The sequence below is a fragment of the Dunckerocampus dactyliophorus genome, chromosome 19 (genome assembly GCF_027744805.1).
Source record: "Dunckerocampus dactyliophorus isolate RoL2022-P2 chromosome 19, RoL_Ddac_1.1, whole genome shotgun sequence".
Lineage (NCBI taxonomy): Eukaryota > Metazoa > Chordata > Actinopteri > Syngnathiformes > Syngnathidae > Dunckerocampus > Dunckerocampus dactyliophorus.
Genome location: NC_072837.1, coordinates 12,473,836 through 12,500,315, shown reverse-complemented (window position 1 = coordinate 12,500,315; position 26,480 = coordinate 12,473,836). Strand labels below are relative to the sequence as shown.

The window sequence follows — 26,480 nt, the reverse complement described above, 5'->3', positions numbered from 1 at the left end:
AAATGGGAAGGACAGCTGGCATTGCGCTACAAAATCAAATGGATTAAAATGCATTAGAATGCATATTTTAAATGTTATTTTTAACACTGATTTCTGTCATGTTTTACTTTAAAATGTCAGGAAAACAAATTGAAATAAAACACATTTTATGGTGTTAAGAAATGTCTGAGAGCCAGATGCAGTCATCTAAAGAGCCACATCTGGCTCCCGAGCCATAGGTTCCCTACCCCTGTTCTAGGGCAAAGGTGTCCTAAGTACAACCAGTGACACATTCTAAAAATATCATTACATTTTTTGTAATCTCACAAGAAAGTCAATTTATGAGAATAACATTATAATATTATGAGGAAAAAATAACATTATTTTAGTATAAAGTTAAATTTTTTTTCGTTTTTTTTTTTTAAGTTGTAATATTATGAGAAACAATCAAAACAACAAATATAGTGGTGATTGTTGGAAAATGTGGTTACTAAAAAACGTATAATGTTATGAGAATAAAATCAAAATACTACGGGAATCAAGTCATAATTATGAGAAGAAAATTTACAAGAACGAAGTTAATAAAAACAGTTGGAAAATTAAACCTCGTATTCTAACGAGGAAAAAAGTCACAGTTTTACAAGAATAAACTCTTAATATTATGACGAAAGCTAATGAAATATTAAAGAAAGAAATCTATTATTTTTTAGAAGTCGTAATAATATGAGAAAGAAAACAACATAAAGTTGGCATTTATGGAAAATTAGGTGGGAGGGAAAAAAATAATACAGTATGATGGGAATACAGGACCTCACCGTACAGGACAGCATGGTGGCCTAGCGGTTAGCGTGTTGCAACACAGTCAGGAGATCTGGAAGATCTGGGTTCAAATTTCTGTTGGGCATCTCTTTGTGGAGTTTGCATGTTATCGCCGAGCGTTTTTTGTCCGGGTACTTAGGTTTGGTTAATTGGTGACTTTATATTGTCCATAGGAATGGTTGTTTGTCTATATGTGCCCTGCGATTGGCTGGCGACCAGTCCACGGTGTGCCCCGCCTCTCGCCCAAAGTCAGCTGGGATAGGCTCCACCATACCACTGCGACCCTGAGGAGGATTAAGCCGCACAGAAAATGAATGAATGGGAAAACAGTCAAAATATTATGGGAGTAAAGTCAGAATATTATGTAAAGAATATTTAAAAAGATTATTAAGTTTAAATATTTGGAAAATTAAAACAACAAAAACAACAGCAAAAATCGGGAAAAAAAAAGAGCAAAAAGTGAAGTTGATACTAACAATAAGCTATTTTACCTCCTGTATATCACAAAGCTGAGATGCTTGATGGGTTCTTTCATTTTCAGTATTTTCATAATGAACATGAATGAATGTGTTTCTCTTATGTGCACAGACAATTTTTTCAAAACTCCACATCACTTTTTTTGCACGAGTGGGGAAAATGTGCGTTTCTGAAAATATCTGTCTCCGTGTGGCCTAAATGTCTAAGACATTTACAGCAAATGAAAATCCCGACAACGGTGATCAAACCTTTATGAAATCGATGCTTTGTTATTTTGTCCCCTGGACAAAGATAATGCATTGGTTTTTGTCTGCAGAAAGAATGAAGATGGATTCCTGTCGTATGCTGAGATGACTGTATAAAGAACATTTATATGTGTTCTTATCAAATGGATGCATATGACATGCACGCTGTTGCTCTGATAAGCTCCACAGTCTTGCAAGCATGTGTTGGACGTGGGTGTCTTGCATATATTATCTCAGGATCAATACCACCAACCATGACCTTTTTACTGCTAGAAAGGTTGTTTATGTGCAGCACGGGGAATGAGAGGCCTCTGCTCTGAAACTTTCTGTGGTCACAGTGGAATTTCCCGCAAAAGTGCACTTGCAGATGATCAAAGTGTCAATATTCATTTACAATCTCAAACCATGTTTTCTTCACAGTACAAGTATAAAGATGATATCAGTAAATTAACTCCACAGCCTTTCCGAGTCAAGTGGAGGTGCATATTATGGCTGCAACTAACAATTATTTTCGTAGTGTATTCACCTGATGAATTAAGCTGGTTGTTTCGATTAATCTATTAATTGGTTAGGTCCGAGGCCATGGGTGTACAAAGTGCAGTGGCCATTTGCCGTGCCTGTTTTTTTATTGGCCCACGGCACATTCTAAAACATAATTTAACAAGAAAACCCAAAAAAACCCAACAAAAAAACCAGCAAAAATGAAAAAATCAGCAGTACTTTTACAAAAATAAAGTCTGAATAATCTGAAGATTTTTTTTTAAGTCATAATATTGTGAAACACAAACAAAACAGCAATTGAAGTTATAATATTTGGAAAAGTAGCCTGCAAAAAAATTAAAATATTATGAGAATGAAGCCAAAATTGTATGGGAATAAAGTCATAATTACAAGAAGAAAATTTACTAAAAGAAAGTTTATATAGTTGGAATATTTACAGCAAAAATGAAAAAAACAGCTGTAAGTTTATGAGAATATAGTCAAAATATTAACAGAAAACAATAAATAATGTCAACTAATATCAAAATGTTCCCTGCAATTGGCTGGTGACCAGTCCAGGGTGTACACCACCTCTCACCCGAAGTCAGCTGGGATAGGCTCCAGCACACCCTCATGAGGACAAGCGGCATAGAAAATGGATGGATGGTTGGAATATCAAAATGTGGTTTGTTAATGTCATTTTAGGAGCATAGAGTTGAAATATTGAAGAAAACGTGAAGGCTTTGCTGTGCACTAAACTGAGAGGAAAGGCTGGCGGCAGCATCCTCATCTTACATTTCTACCCTGTATTTGATCAGGAAATGTGCAAATTCAGTGATGTTTACTTAAGATTATGTTAGAAACGATTGGAATCATGCAGAACATACATTTATCAATGGACAAATATTAATTTGATGTTTTTGTTTTTTTATTATCATCATGATTCCTCCCCTTACCGCACTTCATTGTTTGAATTGAACGAGGAGCAGATGCAGTATTGATTGAAAATCATTGAAAGAGTTTTTATTTTACTTTATTTTTTTTATATTTTAGGACCAACGGTTATTTTTTTTATATATATATATATTTATATATATATATATATATATATATAAAAGGTGTGAAGCATCTCAAGCAGAGAGCAGCAGTTGGTGCACTGGTAGGTTGGATCAGGGGTCCGGCTGCAGCTCCTGCTTAGCTTGACAGGAAGCTGACTAACTCTTGTTTTGCTTCTGTTTCCAGGGCGTGAGCGGAATGTCCGCGGATGAGAAGCCTGAAGCCCCCATGTATGTGTATGAGTCGACGGTTCATTGTACCAATATCCTCCTCTGCCTCAACGACCAGCGGAAGCAGGATATCCTGTGCGATGTGACTGTCCTGGTGCAAGGCAAGGAGTTTCGCGGGCACCGGGCTGTGTTGGCCGCCTGCAGCGAGTATTTCCTGCAGGTGTTGGGAGGCCAGACGGAGAATGGCTTGGTGCTCAGCCTTCCTGAAGAGGTACGTCCGTTAAATACATTATCTGGACTGGGCAGTTTTAACACAATGCAATATCTATAATAGAAAAAAAAATTCTAATTCTGTTAACATCCATTAGCACACAAAGTGATGTTATGAGATAAAACATGTGACTTGACAAATGCAATTATTTGTCCAATTGTATCATTTGGCTTGAAAACATGTTGATGATGTCTATATCGGGGCTTTGGCTACATTAGGCAAATACAGTGGAACCTTGTAGGCCCTGTCCACACGGGAGCGTTCCTAAAAAAATTCACGTCAACACTGTGTCGAATTAGTAAATAGTTGCATCATGACGGGAACGGATCACTGGGTGAAAACAATGTAATACACAAGGCACACCTATGTGTGGCGCTGTGAACAGACACGCAGACAGACCCATGTGACACACCAAACTATAGAAGAAGAAAGAACGCACGCGCATAAGTCTTTCCAAGGCTCTTGTAGTCTTACGACGAAGTGGAATTACTTCTGCGAGTCATTTGGGAGTTTGAGACAACAAAATATCATCACCTCAACTGAGGTGAGTCAAGCTAGTCAAAATATTCAGATGTTATGTTGGCTTGTCGTCAAAGCTCACTGGTCAGTGATGCCATTGTTTTTGTTTTTTTTTTAAAGTGAGTTGCTTGTCTACACGGCACTGACAAGCTGGCGTTTTCAGATTTTCCCACTTTTTCAAAAAGTACCGTTTCAGGTCACTCAGAACACCGTTTCCGTGTAGATGAAAGGCTGAAATGATAAAATACTTTGCCGTTTAGACCTGAAAACGTTTCTGTGTGCAGAGCCCAGTGGTTCTCAATTATTTTCTGTCATGCCCCATGTAGCAATTCTACATTTGATCAAACTTACTTCTGATTTGTCAGATCAAAACACGTTCACTGCTCAAAATATGTGATAGTAGCATATATTTCACCACTTCTTGGTTCGTCACTCTAATCATCATGGGAACTATAGTTTTTTTAGTGTAAACATAAAAAATAAAATCAACTGCAATCTATTTTCCATGTATCTGTACAGACTGGGGATGAACGAGTACGCCACTATCTGTATCTGTTCACCCATCTAAATATCTGTACTCGGAGTGGGCCGTGCATAAACCAGAAGTGGGCGTGGTTTACCCAGAAATGTGTGGGTCTTAAATCGGCTTAAAATTATTTTAAGTCTGAAATTGACATGGATTAATCAGAAGTTGCTATATTTATTGTTTATCATTCCGCTATATGTGCACTGTACATGTGTGTAAGTGATCTGTAAGACCTTATTATTTAATTATTTTTTAATGATCTGTTTGAACCCGCACCCGCGACCCTAATGAGGAGAAGCGGCATAGAAAATAGATGGATGGATGTGTGAAGTTGGTGATTCATCCAGTGATGGCAAACAGGGAAATAATCTGTTGGCCTTGTTCACTGTAGTTTTCTCCAAAAGCATTGCGACGAGCCACCTGACTTTATTTTACCAGCCAAATTAGAAGCAAGCAGCAAGAAATAAAAATCAAAAACACCTGCAGTGACCAACGCTAGACGAGCTGTTTATAGTTCTGTCTTTTCAAATGCACCACGTACATACTGTAACAACACAAGGCATGGCTGCTCTCTCTGGCTGGAGGGAGTTTATCTAGGGAGGGGCGGTCGCTGTGTGTGACTGGCCAATCACAGAGCGTGGAGCGTGAATACATAAGTAGTTACCCAATGAGGATTTTCCTTCATCACGATTACGGATAATAACGAGATGTACTCATTTCATGCTCATACTCTGTAAAAATGCATTATCCGTGACAGATACTTGTCTAAGACGTATGTCCGCCTCATCCCTCGTACATACCTACACATTAACATAAATGATTAGTAGTAGCAGGTACAACTGCCGTCATTACTTTAACTTTTGTCATTTTTAGTTTTTGATTCAATTTGTGGAAAAAAAAGTTCCAACAGTTAAAAGCATCATGCTTAGGTCATGCATGCAAAGTTAGAAAACATTTCAAAATGTACCTGCATTGTTTTGTGACTCAGTTAAATAAAAAAAAGTCAGTTTGTTCAGAACGATATTTTGTCATTGTAGTTTTCTTAAAAGTACCGTAATGTTAAAATATCGTCTGGTCTCGTTCTCGTGAACCCATTATCGTACATCATCTCATCTCGTGAGTGTATCGAGACACCCTTACTTATTAGCATCGGCGTTTTCTTGTAACATTGCACCCTTTTTGCTCTTTTTTCTGTTTTTGCAGTTTTTAAAAAAGTTGTATTTGTTTAATTTATTTCTATGATGTACTGCGGGGACATACAAAGCTGCCATCTGTAAATGGCCCCCTGGCCGCACTTTGGACACGCCGGGCTTACAGAAACAATAAAAAAATGATTTTGGTAATTATGAATGCTATTAATGTATCCACACTGTGGACACCCCTGTACTACTGTAGAGTACAGTATTACCTGCGTGATCTGGGTTTTGTTTCCTTCATGAGGTTGCTGGTAAGAGTGGAGTGATTGCATATGATGCAGAGCACGCACGTACAGAAGGTGTACTCCTGCAGGCAGCAGCTGTTGATAGGAGCTGAAAATAGAGCCTTTGGTACGCGTAGCACTTCCATCCTGATGCAATGCTGCTGTTAATCAGCAGCAAGCTGGCCCGTCCTTCTCCTTCCAGCTATGATATCACTCTTTCTTCATTCACACCTTGGTTGGAGCTTCTGCCGTAGGAAGTCATTTGATTTTTGGCCAAGCTATTGATTTAGTTCCAGAACTGCGATCTTTTAGCAGTCCTCCCTGTTTAATGTTTTAAAACATTAACAATTTCTCGCATTCTTCTGTATTAACAGCTTCGATGAGTCACTAGCAGAGAGTGTTTATGATCCTCCTGGCTTGGAATGCTTTCAACCCTTCATTTCATTAAGCAAAAATACAGAAAGGTGCACCCAACTAGATACGGAGTACCTGTGCATGTCTCTATTCAAACCTCAGTACCCTTGCATAAGAAGTGTGTATCATCTGATAGTTAATCATGTGTAATACTGTACAAATTGTATTGTTAAGATTTGATGTTTGGCAAGACCGGTGCTACTCGGTCTTTAAATGAATGAATGTACAGTATATACATTATATATCTGTACTGTACTACAAACCATATACAGTGTATGAGTGATAGTGATGAGTATTTATATGTTGGCACATTGTGTATGTGCTGTGCTCATCAGTAGAGCAGATAGAGCAGTCAAAGCCTTTACCCTCCCCCAGTCTGCCAGACACAAACTCCCACCTCCCCCTGACTCTCTCTCTCTCACACACACACACACACACACACACACACACACACACACACACGCACACGCACTCACCATCCCCCCTCAATGATATTGAGTCAGCAGCTTCCTCTTGACAATAACCGAAACGTGCTGTTGGTCTGCTAGTTAACTGCAGTGTGCTGTAGAGCAGAACACATTATACAGTCTGTACTGTACGTACAATAATGTACCTTGCAGCAGTCAATGTTGGCCAGTGACATGACACGGCATATTTTTGTGTCCAACTGCATGATTTCCATGTGTCATTTTAGTTTTAGTTTAGAATTTGAATGAGGTGAAATTGTAATCAAACTAAAACTAAAATTATATATACTGTATATATATATATATTATATGTTATTGTTGTTGTTGTTTTTTTTTTATTTTCAAAGATTTCAACCTGCTGCTTAAATAATCTTGCACTGATCATTGGACACCAATCAGTATTGGCCTATTTCCATGAAAAATAACATGATCGGCATTCAGCCATTTTTTTATGCCGCTTCTCCTCATTAGGGGGTATGCTGGAGCCGATCCCAGCTGACTTTGGGCGACAGGCGGGGTACACCCTGGACTGGTCGGCAGCCAATCGCAGGCACATATAGACAAACAACCATTCACACTCACATTCATACCTATGGACAATTTAGAGTCTCCAATTAACCTAACATGCATGTTTTTGGAATGTGGAACCATTCAGGAAACCGGAGAACCCAGAAAACCCACGCACGGGGAGAACTGCAAACTCCACACAGAAATGCCCAAGGGAGAATCGAACCCACATGCCTTTCAACGGCAATCACAAAGCCGATCACATGTGGCTAGTACTATTGCACACCGCAGTGATCCATGCGTGCAATGTAGTGTCATGCCCTAACTAACATCTTGGACAGCGTGCTCCTCCCACTTCCTTCACACTGCGCATGCGTGCTAAAACAAAAACAATCATGTCTGCCGTGTGGTATTTAACTACCAACACGTGCCACAAAAACTATCTTGCCGGGGTAGCACGTTAAAAAGCTTTAATTTAATAAGATTTGAAGAATAAACACTTGACAGAGTATGGTGAGTTTTTGAGGCTCTGTTGAATTCATCGGACGAGATGACAAGCCTTTGTCAGCGATGAAAGACACCGAGTGCTCTCTCACTTACCTGGAAGTCCTGCTAGAGCTCCACCAATTTACTCTCACATCCAAAGTCTCCTTAAAGAAGGGGTCTCATCCTGTCAGATACAATCATGGAAAAACCCTTGTTTCTTCAGGTTCTTGTTCATTACAATGTCTGATACAACTAAAGGTACCTTTGTTTGGAACCAAATATAACAATGACAACAATAATAGCTCATAAGAGTTACATGTTTTGGCAGTACAATGCTATAGCTATTCATGGAAGAACTTAAATGATTTTGGTTATTATGTAGAAAACCATGGAAGTTGCTAGATATCAGCTCTTAAATTAAAATCGTATGAGCGATATTTGTTATCATCATTATATTTTTCCAAACAAATGTACCTTGAGTTGTACCAGGCATTAAAATGGATCAATAAACTGAATAAACAAGGATGGTCTAATCATTTTTTCCATGACTGTATATGTTCTCTTCAAAAAGTAAGTGAAATAAGTTTTTGTCTAGATTAAGGTGATTTTATGATTCCTTTTTTTTTTTTTTATATCATATAGCCTACAGCAGGGGTGCAGCCAGGAATTATTAATTAATTAATTATAAATTAATTACACATTTTATTATTAATCACCTAGTTTTTGGGCCCCTTGGCAGTCAAGTGACCTTGGAATTGTCCTGACTTTTCCTCTTTATACGGCACCGCTGGCCAATAGCACTCAACATAAATAAATTGAAAAATGTATAATTAATCCATGTGATCGGTTTTGGTATCGGCCGATTTCAGCCCTGGATGATTGGTATCGCAATCGACAGCATAAAACCCAGATCGGAGCATCCCTAATAATCTTTGTAAGTTTTCTTTTTGTGGTAGTATGACTTTATTCCCATAATATTCAAACGGTTTCCTAAAAAAAACGGTTTAAAACTGTTTTTCTAAAATATTTAACATCTACGCTGCTAAAATGATGTTATTTTTCCTCCTAATATTACGAGTTTACAGTATTCTCGTAAAATTAAAGCTGCTTTTTTTTATTTCTGATGGGGTTTTTTGTTGGGGTTTTTTGTGTTACAACTATTTTAACTTTCTTCTTTTAAATGTTCTTCTTGTAATCATTATTCAAAATTATTCTTGTAAAATTACTGCTGATTTTAAAAAAAATTCTGTTGTTTTTTTATTTTAAAAACAGTTTTTCTTGTTGAATTCTATTATACACGTGTATTATGTTGTAGCTCAGGGCTGAACTGGTGGATATGAAAACAGCCTCCACACTACTTTTTCCTCTCAGCTGCTGAAAAGCAGCAGTGGGCTGCCTGGAACTCTGACGACTCAGGAGTGTACCTTATTAACAGGTATTAAGTCTAAATGGAAGGCTTTGCTCTATCATCCCACACCACATGGCCACAACAGGAATAAGCCGGGAGTCTTACAAACCTCCAGGCTTTGCTGATACTTCACTTGAGGACACCGGATAATGACACACACGGCAGGTCACGCGGGTCAATGGCCAGTCTACTCACTGAGAGTACATGAGGACATATAGTACCTATAGTACGCTGCAACAGAGGCCTAAAGAAGATAAATGCGTTCATCACAAAAGCATTCAAAAATGTCTGTACCCAAAATATACTGTTCAACGACAATTAGTCTTGATAACTTTTGTTTGTTTGCTTTCAAAAACTGGTGATGGGGCTCATTTTAAAAAATAATATAATTCCTTTAAGACTTTGTACTTAATGAATCGCAATTATCACATTTGAACTGGATAACAATATTTGACACAACAAGTACAATTCAAATACACTGCAGTCCATGACTCTATCAATGAATAGACACCAACTAAACAACAACATTCAGTCTAGAGTTTCAATCAGGTTGCTACTCACACAAACACACGAGTGCGTAGTCTGTGGTGCGCTGATGTCACACGATGTATCTTGTGCACTGAGGAAAGCTCAGAGTTGCCTATAGTGCAGAAACAGAGCGGTGTGATTGACTGTCTTTCTGGAATTCATTCATCCAAATTAACACATTAAAGTCCCGGCTCTACGTAGCCTAATACGGAGGCTGCAAATTGAATTTAAACCCCACGTTTATTAGACTGACAAATTAAAACAGCTTGCACCAATTTATTTTGGTGTAACAAAGTACAGTGATCCCTCATTTATCACAGTTAATTGGTTCCAGACCCAACCGTGATAAGTGAATAGGATTCAGTAAGTGGAATATTTTCATAATTACAGGATAGAAAATCTGTTTTCCACCTTCAAAATACAGTTTTTAACATTATTATAGGACTCTAGACTAGTGGTCACCAACCTTTTTGAGACCAAGATCCGTGGTCTTGGTCGTTTATATTGTAGAAAGCAAAGTAAAAAATGATAGATATTTAAAGCTTTGTCTTCAAATACAAAGCTTTGTTATTCTTGGTTGTTGGCATCAACATTTCAGCTTATTGTCATGGTACCTTTTGCTCTATTTTTTACCATTTTTGCTGTTTTTTTAAATTTTATCTTGTGTCTGCAGTGATGCAATGACAATTGAGCCACGGGCCGCAGATGGCCCCCGAGCCGCACTTTGACCACGCCTACTTTTGTGGGCTCTATGAGCAAACTTCACCTCCGTTTGTTGGCTCAGAGTCGTGGGCAAGCGATGGTGAGAAGAGAGAGACTGGTCAGTGCAACCCCGAGGAGCCGCAGCTCGAAGGTTTTTTTGGAGGTGCACGTCTATGGAGTTATATTTGTGTTTTCCCAGGCCCATCGCTGCGCTCTGTCACTCACTCTCTCTCCCTCGCTTAACCTCACGGTGATGTGATCCGGTGTACATGAGCTGATACCTCCTGGCTGGAGCTTGCGGGTTGTGTGCCTGGAGGGTGGCGAGGCGTACGGGCGCCTCTCGACCGGCCCAAAGATCCCAAAGATCGACCAGTAGCTCGCGATCGACGGGTTGGTGACCCCTGTTCTAGACATTAAATAACACCCCTATAGTCACCTTTATACTCCTATTATGCAATATAGTAAACATAATGAGTGAAAATAGGCCATTTAAGACATAAATAAGACTCACGCTTGAGTGTCTTCCGGTGGCAGGAAGTGATGTTGAGGGTTCAGAGTTGAGTTTTAGCTGGTTCATGGCCGCAGTAGTAGCCCGTGTTAAGGAATATGGTGCCTGTTGTGAGATCATTCAATCTAAAATAAAAGCCGGTTGTTCCAGTCATCAAGTCTGATGCTTGTGTGTCTCCCCTATCATTACAGTAACATTACCGACACGTAGTGACCAGTGTAGAGTACTACCTATCATCATAACGTCTTTAAATGCATCTTTGGAATGCCTTATATTTATATTATACTTCATTTAGCCATTTTTATGCTTGAAAATGCTTCATTTAGGCCAAGAATATGTAAAACTTGCTTGAATATAATCATCCATGAAACAGCGATAATTTATTAATACATTTATATTTATTAATTTATTTATTTTGAAAAAACATGAGTTTTTCTCAATTCAAAGAGCAAAGAGATGAGGGATTACCATGTTATTTTTCGACCACTGATGACTGTTGCAGAATAAATATTGTGTCCAAACTTTTCCCAGCGTGGTTCACATAGTGAGAAATGAAAGGATGCGAGGGCTACTTTGATATTTAGTAAAGCAACACATGTACAGTAGATATGCTGAGAAGTTATATATATTTCAAGAAAAAAATGCATCTCACCTAGTAGTATCAACTTAGTATTGTCACGCTTCGCAGGACAGGAGCGTGTACTTCCTGTCCTGCGCCATTATTCTGGCAAGCTATGCTTCCGGGGTGGTGGAAGGAACTGCCACTCCACGCCTGGTGGCCGCACAGCTGCGGTCAATACTAATCACTGACAGTTAAAAGACCAGCGCCGTCGTATGCGCCGCGCTGGTTCATTGTTGTTGTCATTTCCATCGTTGATTTTTCCGTGCTGTCACCTACCTGTGTATAGTTGATATTATTTTTCCCACAGAGTTTTTCCTCTGTTACTTTTAGTTTGTTCCTGTCCTGCGCAATAAAATTACTTTTATTTTTGCACCTTGCCGCCTTCTCTCTGCACCCTGGGGGTCAACCTGCTGACAGCTTCAACGTTCGTGACAAGTATTAGTATCAACTTAACTCTTTTCCCATTTTTGCTCTTGTGTTTTTCCCCTAATACTTCAACTAAATTTGAAACAATCTTTGTCAATTTTCTTCTCGTAATATTATGACTTTATTCCCATAATATTTTTATTTCATTCCCATAATATTTTTATGTTATTCCCATAATATTCCCCAACCTCATTTTCCAAAAAATTACAACCTTAATTTGTTTTGTTTGTTTCTCATAATATTACAACTTCTTATTACTAAAAAAATCTTTAATAGTCCAACTCTCTGCAACAAAAGTGACATTATTTTTTCACTATGAGTTTATTCTCATAAAATTGTGGTTGTGAATGTTTTTCTTGTACAATACGATTGTTTTTCTCTCAATATTTTGACTTTATTCTGGGAAAATTACATAGTTTTTGCCATTTATGCTGTTGTTTGTTTATTTTTCTTTTTTTCTTGTAAATATTCTTCTGTAATTTTATAACTTTTTTCCCTACCTAATTTTGATTAGATTACTAGAACTTTTTTCTCTTAATATTTTGACTTCATTCTTATAAAATTTAAATATTAAATTTAATTTTAAATATGTATATTTTTAGAATGTGCCGTAGGCCAATAAAATACAGCTGCACAGCCCTGTATTTCATTCATTTAGCCATTTTTACGCTTGAAAATGCTTCATTTAGGCAAAAATACATAACATTTGCTTAAATACTCATATTTATGACTAAGAATATGCCGGAGTCAGCCCCGTAACAGTGATAACTTATTCATTCATTTATTCTGACAAACCGTGATAGAGGGAAGTGGCGAGAGACGACTGTATTTTCCATGTTGGTGTAAAATATTCCACTGAAATATTTAGTTCAATTTTCTAATTAACTGGTATGAGAATATGCTGGAGGTTAAACAACTGCCTGTTCAGATTTACATTTGAAATATAATATTTCTATCTTAAATTGCGTTGATGGTCATTTGGACTGTCAGGCTGTCTCACCACACTCCGTGTTGTCAAAGCAATGGCTGTTGTGGTGGTAATCCTGACAATTTCCCTGTTTTTTTTCAGGTCACCGCTGAAGGATTCGCCCCATTGTTGCAGTTTGCCTACACTGCTAAACTGTTACTCAGCAGAGAAAACATTCAGGAGGTCATCCGCTGTGCCGAATTCCTGCGCATGCACAACCTAGAGGACTCATGCTTTCGTTTCCTCGAAGCTCAGCTGCGTAGCGAGGAGGACACCTTGCTGCGCTGCCACAAGGGAGCCGCTGATGCTATCAACTCAGAGGATGAGAGCATGCAGTCAGAGGTGGAAAGACCCTCCTCCCCAAGGCTGCAAGGATGTGCCGATGATCTCTCCTCATTTCAACACCCGGGCGATAATCGTCCAGCGGTGACGATACCTAGTAGCTTGACAGATGGCCGGTTGGACTTTGATCGACACAGAGGATCAGACCTGCCACGATGTCCAAAGTACAGGAAGTACCAGTGGGCTAGCAACAAGCACAATAATGATTTCTCCTCACACAGTGGTACCTCAGGTTTTCCAAGCACAATAAAAGAGAGCAGCATTAGTGGAGGAGCGAGCAGTCAGGACAGGCTGACTTTGGCGCAGATCAAAGTTGAACCACAGGTAGAGGATGAGGCCGTCTCATTGTGCCTGTCGGGCGATGAGCAGGACTTCAGGGATAAGGATAGTGTGACGGCCATGGAGATGGATAACCCCAGGTCTATGGAAAGAATCAAGAGAACCAAGTCCCCTTCCTGCCTCAAAGCCTTCTTCAAAAAAGGAGTGGACCTCCCCAACCTGCCCAACACATCACAGCAGCTTTTTGCCAACATCCTTGGCTGCCCCCAGGACAAAGTTAACTCTCAGGGAGAACACAAACAAGACTTTAGAGCTTTTACAGGGAAGCTGGGTTTATCTTTAATATCCCCAAACGAGAAGGACAGTTTCCCTGCAAGTATGTCCCTGAAGTCATCTTCCTGTGATGAAATCTGCAAACAGGAAGTTGAGCTGGATCGCCGAAGTGTCATATTTTCTTCAGGAGCCTGCAATCGCATCGGAACCCCGGCCCATTCCTACCCTGGTGGGAATTCTTTGGAGATGGAGCTCTCTGAGCACATGCCAAAGGGAATGTGGCCTGGTGCCAGCCAGTCCCTCCCCACCTGCCAGGCCTATTGCCCCAGTACCACCTCCACTGATCCCCAACTACCGTGCCGCCCACGGCCCAACACCAGCTGCCCAGTTCCAATAAAAGTGTGCCCACGCTCACCACCTTGTGAGACACGCACCAGGACTTCCAGCTCCTGTTCCTCATACTCGTATGCCGAGGATGGAAGTGGCGGTTCTCCCTGCAGCCTGCCTCAATTTGAGTTTTCTTCCTCCCCTTGCTCAAACATGGCTCGGTGTCTCAATGTGGATCAACAGGAGCAAAGTGGAGGGGATGCCCTTTTTAACCAGGGGCAGCCCAAGATCAAATGTGAGCAGTCTTACGGCACCAATTCAAGCGACGAGTCGGGTTCTTTTTCAGAGGGAGACAGCGAGTCCTGTGCGGTACAAGAACATGGTCAAGAGGTGAGTGCAAATCGTCATCATCATGTACCGTAATTAAACATTTCACAGTGAATTGGCTCACTTTGAAGAGCACCTGAAGGACTAATGATCAATTGGATGAACTTAAACAATCTTTGCACAGATGTCAGATCTAATGAGCCAGTCACTGGTGATATTGCACTTCTGACTTAAGTATGGTCTAAATATCTTACATTAGAGGCGTAAAGACCATGAATGGACTTCTGACAGTGGTCAGGGGAGTCATGCTGAGGTTGCCTCAATAAAAATACCATATGGGGTAAGAGTCAGTCATGGCAGTTCAACGGCGTGTTTAATATTGTTGTATGTATTTACTGTTGTGTGGTCGCTGCCCAATTTTGACACTCGTGTAGTTGTTTTATTGCTGTCATGACATGCGTGCCTGCGGGTTTCAGGTTTTGAGTCAGTCTAAACGCAGTGGTATTGGTGGTATGAGTCAAATGAAAAACCATGCCAGCAGACTTTAACTTGCAGCGAAAGTCCGGCTTTAATGACCAAAATCTTTTAGTAAGTCCTTTGAAATACTGTCATCTGTTTTATTATGTGTTTTGCTGATTTGGCCAATTCAAGATTAGAATTTATGGCCCTTTCCGGTTTAAACGTCTAAGGAACTGTCGCATTCAGCTTGTGCCGTATGTTTGGGATGCCGCCATCCTTTTTGTTTTTGAATGAAGAGATTGCTGCGCAGGGAGCACACAAACAGAAACTGAGTCAGTGGGGTGTTAGCATGTTTACCAAACACCAAACAGTGTTCCAGGGTTCCAACTACATTGAGAATTGTGGTTTTTAATGGAAAGCGTTTAGTTGCACCACACAAACACAGTGGCAAGACAAAGAGATGCGTAAATATAGATTCCATAGTGTGACAGAACAGAGGCACATTTGTTACCACAGCTGCCTCCAAGCTAGAAGGTTGGGGGTTTGAGTGTTGACTCGGGCATATCTGTGTGGAGTTCATATGTTCTCCTTGTGCTTTTTGTGGGATCTCTCTGGGCACTCACCCAGTCCACACACACACATTGTATTCAGAAGTGGGAGTGTTTTGTGAGTCTCAAGGAAGCCTCGAGTCTTTACTCTCAAGTCTCGAGTCAAGTCTCAAGTAAAGATGTGTCTCAAGTCAAGACAAGACAGTTTGAGTCAAGTCCCAAGTCATAGGCTTGAAATTTTCCAGTCCTTACAAGTGTCTCCCAAACAAAATGCCATTTGAACAATGTACAATCATTTTATTACATTTGACAAATACAATGAAAGCACTTGGAATTGTTTCATTTTGTAAATTGCATAAAACCAGTGTGACTTGGACACAGACTTGGACACAGAAAAAGAGTGCTGACCAAGCATTCAGGATTTATGTAATCCACACATTTGTTGTTTGGTCTTAAACCTGATTGGTCGTGAATAGATGCATTCAGAGGCAGATTCGAAGGGAAAATATGTTGTCTTGCTGGAAATGACATCACGATCACATCAGAAATACGCTGAATGGGGACACATTCTATTCAACACATTAATTGAAAATCTCAAGTATTTTCAAATCTTCAGTCTAAAGCCCTATTCAAGTCAAATTGTGACTCAAGTCTGACCCAATACCGATATCAATCAGCAGGAATCATACGTACTTTTATGACTTATTTTGTAGTGTGGAATATTAGAAAAGGCTTGGATCAAGTGATATTACTCAAACAGAGAACATTAGTCAGCAACAGTAGGTATGAAAAACTGACCCACTTACTTCTTTATGCATGTGGGGTATAGTTTTGTCCACATTGTATTGGTGTCTAGGCATAATATAGCGAGGTTCCAGGTCCTCAATTAAGAGTTTAAACTGACAGGGGTTGTCATCTTTTCATTCCGTGAGAGTTTTTCTCGTAACGCTGCTTGAAATGCTTCTTGAGGTTGGTCGTATTAAACTTCCCCAGTTCTGTGCCATCACGGGAAACTTGTGCACTCAGGTGCAACATCTTTTTCGGACTTTAATAATAGACACAGCCGATGTCACTCCTACTCCATGCTAAACACGTTAGCACACGCTGTTGTGATCATGTGGGCTCTATCTGGCCGCTGTTGCATAGACGTTTTGGGGCTGAGTCTGGAATGGACTGCTTGTGCCAATATCAGAGATTTTAGAAGCAGGCCGATATAATGCAATACAGTGTTCCCTCGTTTGGTTCCCAAAATAGCCTACAATAAGTGAAATCCACGAAGTAGGCAACTTTATTTTTTTACAATTATCATATACTGTATGTTTTAAGGCTGTAAAACCCCTTACAATACACTTTATACACCTCAGACATTTGATCACATTTCTCTCTTGTTTACGCTCTCAAAAAAGTTCAAACCTTCGGTTGAATTTTAATGATCAACCTACAAGGGCGAACACAAGAAATTATTAAGTGGCTCGTGCATATTTCACTCCTCTGACCGTGCCTCTTCGTCCTGGCACCGTTCCACTAGCGTTTTTGTATCCTTGATAAAACATATTGCTCCTGTTGTCGTATTTTACTCTTTCTCATCCTCCAAAGATTCATTTATTCCGTATTGGCGCCCTACAGCCGCAACTTCTACCTTCAGCATATCCAGAAGTCCAACTTTTTGTGCGATGGTTAGCGTCCTCCTCTGCCTTTTGGGTGCGACCGTGGATGCCTTTGAGGGTGCAGAACATTTTGTCGACGTTGTGGGTGTTGTCGGGGATAAAACTTGCAAACATACAGTACTTCAGAGCCACACTCCTCGCGATTGACCATTGATGTAAATTTGGCAAGCTGAACGCATTCTGTACTGCACAGGAAGGCAAGGAGGAGATAGACTGACAATGGTCTACGGTCCCTTAGTCAATCAGGATGCAGAACACGATGCGTGGGTTCTCCCTTAGCGAATCAGAAAACAATGCCCGTTCATATGCTGTAAAAATTTTTTAAAAAACACAAAAAAAATTCTGAAAAACAGCGAGTCCGCGAAAGGTGAATCACAATGTAGCGAGGGAACACTGTACTCATTTTTTTTTTTGCTTATATCGTCATGGTATCTGATATCAGTATCAGATCGGGAAAACCCCTAATACTGACTGGTACTAAGCACCTTATGCCAAGTTGGCATTGCTCTACTAAACATGATCAATAGGTTTGTAATAACAGGTTGTGCACTACAGCGATGAAAAGTGGCTGTAATCAAACCTCTTTCCAATCTTCCTTTTCTTTCTAAGATTCTAGCGAAAGCAGTTGCCAAGCAGCTACATGGCTGTCTACGAAGCAATGATCCATTTGAGGACTTATTTAGAAAGCATCAATTTATTTATCTTATTTGTTCTGTTTCTTCTTCCATTACCGCGGTGCTGAGACATGAAGGGGGAAGATTACTTCTTCCTACTCCTTTTCGGACATGTAGGGACACGAATTCAAGCTGGAGAAGGCAATTTCTGTAGAAAATTGTGTGTGAATGCTGTGAAGCTGAGCTGAAATGGTGGAGGAAAATGTGGAATTATACGGAATGAGCTAAACGCCGGTCGGCTTTCACACTTACCTGCCTCAGACTAGAGTCCGCTTGTAGGCAGACCAAGAGATGGGTCTTGAACCACCTGCAAGTATATCAGGATGATTAGGTCCACACTGGGAAGAAAAAACACTCAAAAGTTTGGGTATTCAGGAGTAGTTTAATAAAATTCCAAATTAAAAATAGCACTGTGTCTTTACAATTTAAAAATGTCATTAATTAGGAATTGTATTTTAAATTGTAGTTTGAAAAACTACCGTTTGACTTAACTGTCCAAAAAAAATACCACATGAAAATTGATTGGCCTATATAAGTTAGTACAGGGGTGTCCAAACCTTTTCCAGTTGAAGGATGCAGGGGGCCATTTTGTTACATTTTTTTTACATTCAAGATGCTAAAAGCAATCCAAATGTGGGTCAATATATGTTAAACTATCTGAAGAAAACATCCACATCTTAGCTTTGTGTTATTGATGACAAAGCAAATTTGTGTAATATCTAAAAACATAGCTCGTATATTATCATTTATTATTACAATATGCAGAGGGTCAAGAAAAAACGAGCCGTGGGTTCGACACCCTAATATGGTATTTGGATAATCAGGAATAATATAGTAATGTCTTAAAATTACAGATGACATCTGCACATATTTATTTTAAAATCTTAAGAGGATAACATGAATTGTTTGTAATTTATTTCATTAATTAATTGGATTAATGTATCAATTATTTGTAAATTAATTATAACCAAAATAATAACATGCAATGTAGATGAAAAGGTCATATTTCATTCTAAAAACAAAGTTTAAAAATATATATACATGAGGGTTTTTTTTTCTTCAAGTGCATGAAACCAACAGCTTTGCTTGTTGACCTACATTTGATTGGTTTTAATATGGTTCATGAACAAAAAAGTGAAGAATATCAAAGTGGGACCTGCATCCTTTCATTGTTTGCTGCTACAATGGCTACAGATAAAGGACTTTTTATTCCCACCGCTGAAGAAGAAGTGGAATGTTAAAAATACGACAGCACCCTTCGTCTCACTCTCATTCAGCAGCATATTGCCTTCCTAAACTGGGGCATCTCAAAAGTGAGGACGGGGGAAAAGAAGGAAAAGGAAGTGTGAAGGTCGTGTGATTAGACATGCCACCTTTAGAAAGCTGTGAAGCTACATCGTTTAGTCTAATTAAATGATGTAATATACACTTCCTGTGCAACTAGTTGACTTATAAGTCACCCATTGTTCAAATTGATTTAAAATGCAACCACCTTGCCCCCGTATTGGGGTGTGGCACTTTTAACTGAGATAGAAAAATAAATCCAGAAGAGTTGGATGTATTTTAGGACTACAGTAACCCTCATATATGGCAGTTAATTTGTTCCCGACCTGATCGTGATAAGTGAATTTCCGCCAGGTAGGGTTCCTTATTTATAAATGGAATATATTTGTAGTTCAGGCATAGAAAACCCGTTTACCACCCTCTAAATATGTTTTTTAATATTATTAGAGCCCTCTAGACATGAAAAAACAACCCTATAGTCACCTTTACACTCCTATTACACAATATAGTAGACAGATAATAAGAGAAAATAAGACATATAAGTTTGTGTTGCTGTAAATGTGTTCCCTAGGGGAGTGTTGGGTTTTAGCTTGGCGTGGGTTACGGCTGCAAACCCGTGTTAGGGATTATTGTGCCTGTTGTGAGATCATTCAAACCTGCAATAAAAGCCTGTTCTTCCGGTGATCAAGTCTGGTGCTTGTGTGTCTCACCCAACATTACAGTAACATTACTGACACCTAGTGACCAGTGTGGAATACTACATATTATCACAATGTCTTTGAATGTGTCTTCTGAATGTCTTATATTTGTACATATTTTACTTCATTTAGTCACTTTTATGCTTGAAAAGCCTAATTTGGGCCAAAAATGTGTAGAATGTGCTTAAATATGCATATTTTTGACTAATAATAGGCACGAAACAGCATGATTTATTAATGAATATCTTTTTGAAAAAACGTGATAGACTGAAGCCATGAAATTGGTGTGTTGAGTGTTCTTGGTGATCCATCTCTGCTGAAGAGCTAAAAGTAGCTTTCAACAGTGTGCAAGTGACTGGTGGTTGCGGTGGACAGACGCTAGATCTCAGTCAGTGTCTCAATGTGAGCCACCGTGCCCTGGAAGAATAGTCAGTCAAACGTGGCTTTGAAAGCTCGGAGCATTGTTTATTTACAGCTTTGATGCTGCATGGTGCTGCTGGTGGCTTATGTAAGGAAATAGATTTGCGCCGTCAGCAACAGGTTGACATGAAAATTAATTTTACAGGAACTTTCTTACATCTATCATCACTCTTGGGACATAGAGTAACAAGAGTCCTCCAACGAGGCCAGTCCTGTGGTGTCTCTCCACTTCCCTCTAACCTCCGCACATCAGCCTCTCGGCCCCGTCGCCAGGTATTTCTTGGACGGCCCCGTTCCTTTTGCCCTGTGGTTTCCAGCTGAGTGCTGGCCTGATGTTTTGGGTTGGTTTTCGGAGGGTGTGTCCTAGTCAAGGACAGCGTCTCTGAAGTATTTCCTGTTTTGCGGGCTGCTTACTTTCCCATAACTCCTGCTTGTTGATCACATCTGGATAACGTGTTCTTTGGATTCCTCGTAAGGAAAAGCTTGTACACGTCTGGATTCTTCTAGTGATGGTGACGGTGGATCGTCGTGGTTCAGATTCATACAGGTTTAACATCCTTATCTTTGTCGAAGATCTTTTTATCAGAGAGGTATGGTTGGCTGCCCTAGCTTTTAACAAACTTTCCACTTCTTACAGTTGGTGGCTTGGTTTGTATTTGTTGCATGTGTTCTAAGTACTTTCGTCTTTGTTGGGTGTATGGTAAAGTCAATTTGTGTCAAGTTTGTAGCTGACTACCTGTCTTGTCCTGCATCTGCTGTTATTATGGGACAGCATAGTGAGGTATTATTGATTGGTGAAAATAGTTATAGTAATCCCTGTGTGCTTTGAATTTTGCAGCTTTGCTCAGTTTTTCAAAAATGTATTAATTAGTAGTCATGGTAAATATTATACTCGTATTATATTTAAGCAGATTTTACATATTTTTTGGCCTAAATTAAGCATTTTTTAGCATGAAATGGCTGAATGAAGTAAAATACTTAAGGCCCAACACTGGAAGACATTTACAGCAACACGCACAAGCACGAGTTATATGTCTTATTTTCTATTATTATGTCTACTAGAAGTGTAAATGTGACTATAGGGGTGTTATTTCATGTCTAGGTGGCTCTAATGATAAAAACCGTTATTTAGAGTCGTAAACAGGTTGCCTATGCTCTAAGTTCGATAATATTCCATTTATTAATATGGAATCCTACTTGACGAGAATTCACTAATCACGGTCGGGCCTGAAACCAATTAACCACCATAAATGAAGGATTACTGTACAGATATGATATACCAACAAGATGCAAGTTAAATTCTGTTATGAGTAGTCCTGGGTTCAGTGCTATATTACCTAATATTATACCTAATATACCTAATAGTAGGTGGTGCCTCGTGGAGAAACCCGCTCCGGCACATCCCTCCCGTTTTAACTGAGAAACTAACATATTTTGCACATATTTCCCGGCACCCTCCCGTTTTCCCCATATTTTTCAAGAAAAAAAAAAAGCACAGTTTCGGCGTAACACGTCCTGTAGCCGGTAAAATTAGACCTTCTAAATAAACGAAGCACAGCCGTAAAATAACAACACAGTTGGCAATCGGGTCTTTGGAACACCAGAATTTCCCTTATTTTCCCTCATTTTCTGGAAAATGTCCCTTATTTTCAAATGCAACTTTTGACAGGTAAGTTCCAGCATCCCAGGTGTGCAGGTACACTAAAGTGAGAGACAGGAGTTGTATTTCTTACTTTCCTCTTCCTTCAGTGTTTGACTTTGTTCTTCCCGAGCTGCAGAGGCTGCTGTTGTGAGAGATGAGAGAGCGCTGTAGCTCCTCTCATCTCTGCCAAACCTTCTGGGTGTCTTCCTCTGCTGCTTGCCTTGCCACCTAAAGCTGCACTTCCCTGGTGCATGCTGATACCACCGGGGCACATGGTGCCTATGATGTGTTTATCACAGGATTTGCCATCACCTGAGGGAAAGAGACCAGCTTATTGTAGCTCCACAAGACAAGCAGAAAGGCGATGTCCAGAAGAAGCGCTTGCTGGCTTATCCCGATTGTCTCCAGGAATCACCTGCTATTGAGTTGCGTCATGTTGACAAGTCGTTGCCCCTCCTCCATCTGCTCTTCTGGCACATTTCCTCCTTGTGTGAGAATGCACCTCTTCTTGGAGCTCGTGAAGGCTTATATGGGATGATTTCCTGTGAACTCTTTTGCCATCCTGTGGTCAAATGGTGTCTTGCACAAGCAAGCGCCCTCTGATTCCAAAGTTGGGTCCTTAGGGACCGACTGTCCCCAACAACAGAATGAGATACACATTTTCATAAATTATGTAAATTACAGGAAACCAGGGGTGTCCAAACTTTTTCCACAAAGGTCGGCATAAATAAAAATGTAAGGATGCGTAGACTACTTTGATCGTTCACCTTAAACACACTCAAACTATCCAATGTTCATTGATTTAAATATGAGCATAAAAACAAATGTTTTATAATCTTTCAACAACTCAAACTGCTCTTGTTCCGCAAATAACAAACAACAAAATAGACCTTTTTTCACACAATGACAAAATAATAGATGCTTGATATCGGCTTTTTACCCGAAAGCAACGGTGTCCAAAGTGTGGCCATTTGTGGCGAGCAGCTGTCATTTATTTATAAGAACTAATAAATGTAAGAATTATAAAATATAAGAACAAAAATGTTTAAAATAAATATAATAAAAATAATAAGTAATATAATCATATGTAATATCATAATAATATAAGAACTTAAAAAACAACAGCAAAAACAGAAAAATCAGCAGTCCAAAAGTTGTCATCTAATGAGGAAAAGTCAGACTTTTACAGGAATAACGATGGAATATCATGAGGAAAAAATGTTAGTAGCATAAAGATGAAATATTTTTAAAAAAGGTTTTTTCAACAACAAAACAACAAATAAATGAATTACGTTGCAGAAAAAGTTATAATGTAACAAGTCCAAATGTTATGGGAATAAAGTCATAATTACGAGAAGAACATTTACAAGGAGAAATTTGGAATAGTTGGAAAATTAAAAAAAAAAAACCAACAATAGCAGAAATGGAAAAAACAGCTGCAATTTTACGAGAGTAAAGTCAAAACATTAAGAGAAAGAAAGTCTATTCTAATGACGTATGACGGTGAACATTATTTGATCAATTTTCACCATCTAAAAGCTCGTAGGCAGTTTGAAGTCTGCACCTTCCAGTTTGAGTGGAATTATAGTGGAACTATGTACTGTATATTGCACTATTATGCTGTGCTGCTATGCTGTGGTTTACAGCAATCCCTCGTTGATCGCGGTTAATTGGTTCCAGACCCGATCGCGTTAAACAAATTTCTCGCAAAGTAGGATTCCTTATTTATAAATGGAATGTTTCGTAATTATAGCACAGAAAACCTGTTTAAGACCTTCTAAAAATTTTTTTAACATTATTAGAGCCTTGTAGACATGAAATAACACCCCTATAGTCACCTTTACACTCCTATTACCTATAGAGTAGACACAATAATTGAACACAAGACATATACTGTACATGTGTGTTGCTGTAAATGGGTCCCGGTGCTAAAGGAGTTTAAGTGAGGGGCAGACAGGAAGTGACATCGGGAGTTTCAGAGTTGCTTCAACAGTAGCCTGTGTTCAATATCAATGTGCGGTTGTGAGATCATGCAAACCTGAAATCAAAGCCTGTTGTTCTGGTGATCAATTCTGGTGCTTGTGTGTCTCACCCAACATTACAGTAACATAACTGACACCAGTGTAGAATACTACATACCATCACAACATCTTTGAATGCCTCGTCTAAAAGCCTTGTATTTGTATTTTACTTCATCTTTTTTACTTCATATGCCGAAACCGGCTTGCTTTTTCTTGGAAATCGGCCGATGCTGCTCGGTGGCCGATCAATCGGAGCACCCCTAATAGCAATAATGAAAAACATTACTTGAAAAAGTTACGCTGTCAAATGATTAAAAATGTGAATCGGATTAACCACAGTTTTTAAATTAATCATGATTAATCACCATTTGCAACTATGTCTGAAGTATGCCCATTTTTACTGTATTTTATTGAAAGAAAGATAAAAGACAGGACAGGATTATAATATATTTGGATGCATTCACAGCCCCAAATTAGCTGAACATTTAAATGAAGCTAAAAAGATAGCAAACGTGTGAAAATCTATTTACCTAACACTAGTGTCTTTAATAGTAGCATAACATTTGAATCACACTTTAACCGTGTTATTATGAGCAATGAGGGGTTACATTCAAAGACACCACGTACCTTAAGTTGACTTCACGTCTTTTGAGTTTATTTATACACTGAAATGCAGAAAATTGCACTTCCTCATTAAGAGTTGCAAAGTGATGGATAAGAATATCCACTTATTGTTTTTCTTTGTCTTTGTTTATTTTTAGACCACACATATACGCATAATACGTTGTGATGTTCGGAGTGTCTGTGAATGCATCGCGTGACAATGACGACGAGGCAATGAGTGACAATGAGGAAGTGTCGTTCCGGACTAGAGACGTGTTACATATATGGTGTATACACATACATATATGCTGCTGGAATTGCACTGCTGTTGATGCGTTCAGGTCAGAATAAAGTTGGAAAAGAGCGTTTAGACGCTGTGTGCCTCTGTAGGGCGCTACACGGTGCCGTCGTCTGTCGTCATAACAGAGAGGCGTGGCTTGCCATGATGCGTAGGCATTAATCATGCTAAATAATTGAACGTAATTAATGAAATAAATTAGTTACAGCCGTTAACACGCTGTTTTTGACAGCCCTAGAAAAATACATTATTTTTTAAAAGTGGGAATATTATGAGAAAAAAATAAACATAATAACGTTGTAATTTTTGGAAAATTAGGTTGGGGAAAAAGGTATGATATGGGAATAAAGTCATAACATTATGAGAACAAAATTTTGTTGTAGAATATTTGGAATATTTTAAAAAACAACAGCAAAATGAGAAAAAACAACAAAGACCGAAATTGAAATGCATTTTTAAAATATATATACTGTATGTATAACTTCTTAGCATATTTTACAAAATATTAAAGTTTCATTTTTCACTATGTGGCCCTCACTGAATAAAGTGTGGACTCCCTTGGTCTATAAGAAATAATAATGGCAATCATAGCAAAGTGTCACTTTTCCCCCCCACTTTTAACACTGAATCTGTCTATCTGTCTATTTTCGGACTGTCTAGGTGAAACTCCCATTTCCTGTTGATCAAATCACAAATCTGCCACGGAATGACTTCCAAATGTTGGTGAAAATGCACAAATTGACCTCAGAGCAGCTGGAGTTCGTCCACGACGTGAGGCGAAGAAGCAAGAACCGCATCGCTGCGCAACGCTGCCGCAAGAGAAAGCTGGACTGCATCTTGAACCTGGAGTGTGAGATCCGGAAACTGGTGAGTCTCCGCCAGCGCTCATCCTTTCTATTTGAGAAGGAATGACTTCAACTTCACATCAGATATGTCACTTCCACAAAGGGCTGCACCGTTCTGACAAAAATGTGAGTCACAATTTTCTGAGTTAGAATTGAGAGAGGTTTATTATTATTATTATTATTATTATTATTATTATTATTATTATTATTATTATTATTATCATACTCCTCATTATCTTGTTTTTGCTTTAAAGCAGGGGTGTCCAAACTTATTCCAGCGAGGACCACATAGTGAAAAGTGAAAAGGATGCAACTTTGCCACTTTGATGTTTTGTTAAGTAACACATGAAGATATGCGAAGAAGTGACATAAATTTCAAGAAAAAACTGCATCTCAGCTTTGTGATGCACTGAAGGCAAAAAAGCCCATTATTAGTATCAACTTCACTCTTTGCTCCTTTTTCCCAATTTTTTCAAATATTTCAACTTTTTTAAATAATACATTTTCTTCTCGTAATATTATGACTTTATTCCCAGAATATTTTGACTTTATTGACATACATTTCGACGTTTTTCCCCTCTAATCTAATTACGTATGTTTTCTCTAATATTTCATCTCTATGCTACTAAAATGACATTATTTTTACTCTTATTACAAGATTATTCTCGTAAAAGTACGACTTTTTTCTCTTTAGAGCACACCTTTTTTCTTGTAATATTTTGACTTTATTCTCATAAATTACAGATGTTTTTTTCCGTTTCTGCTGTTATTTTTTT

At 39.0% G+C, this 26,480-nt stretch overlaps 1 protein-coding gene across 1 annotated transcript in view; it reads left to right on the top strand.

Moving 5' to 3' along the window:
- bach2b (BTB and CNC homology 1, basic leucine zipper transcription factor 2b) overlaps positions 1-26,480 on the top strand; it is an 82,765-nt gene that overhangs the window by 44,201 nt on the left and 12,084 nt on the right. Inside the window, exons 2-4 of the mRNA XM_054761094.1 lie at positions 3,243-3,497; positions 13,100-14,608; positions 25,520-25,726. Coding sequence (XP_054617069.1) covers positions 3,255-3,497; positions 13,100-14,608; positions 25,520-25,726 — 1,959 coding nt within the window. The 5' untranslated portion in view covers positions 3,243-3,254. The remainder of the gene's footprint in view (positions 1-3,242; positions 3,498-13,099; positions 14,609-25,519; positions 25,727-26,480) is intronic.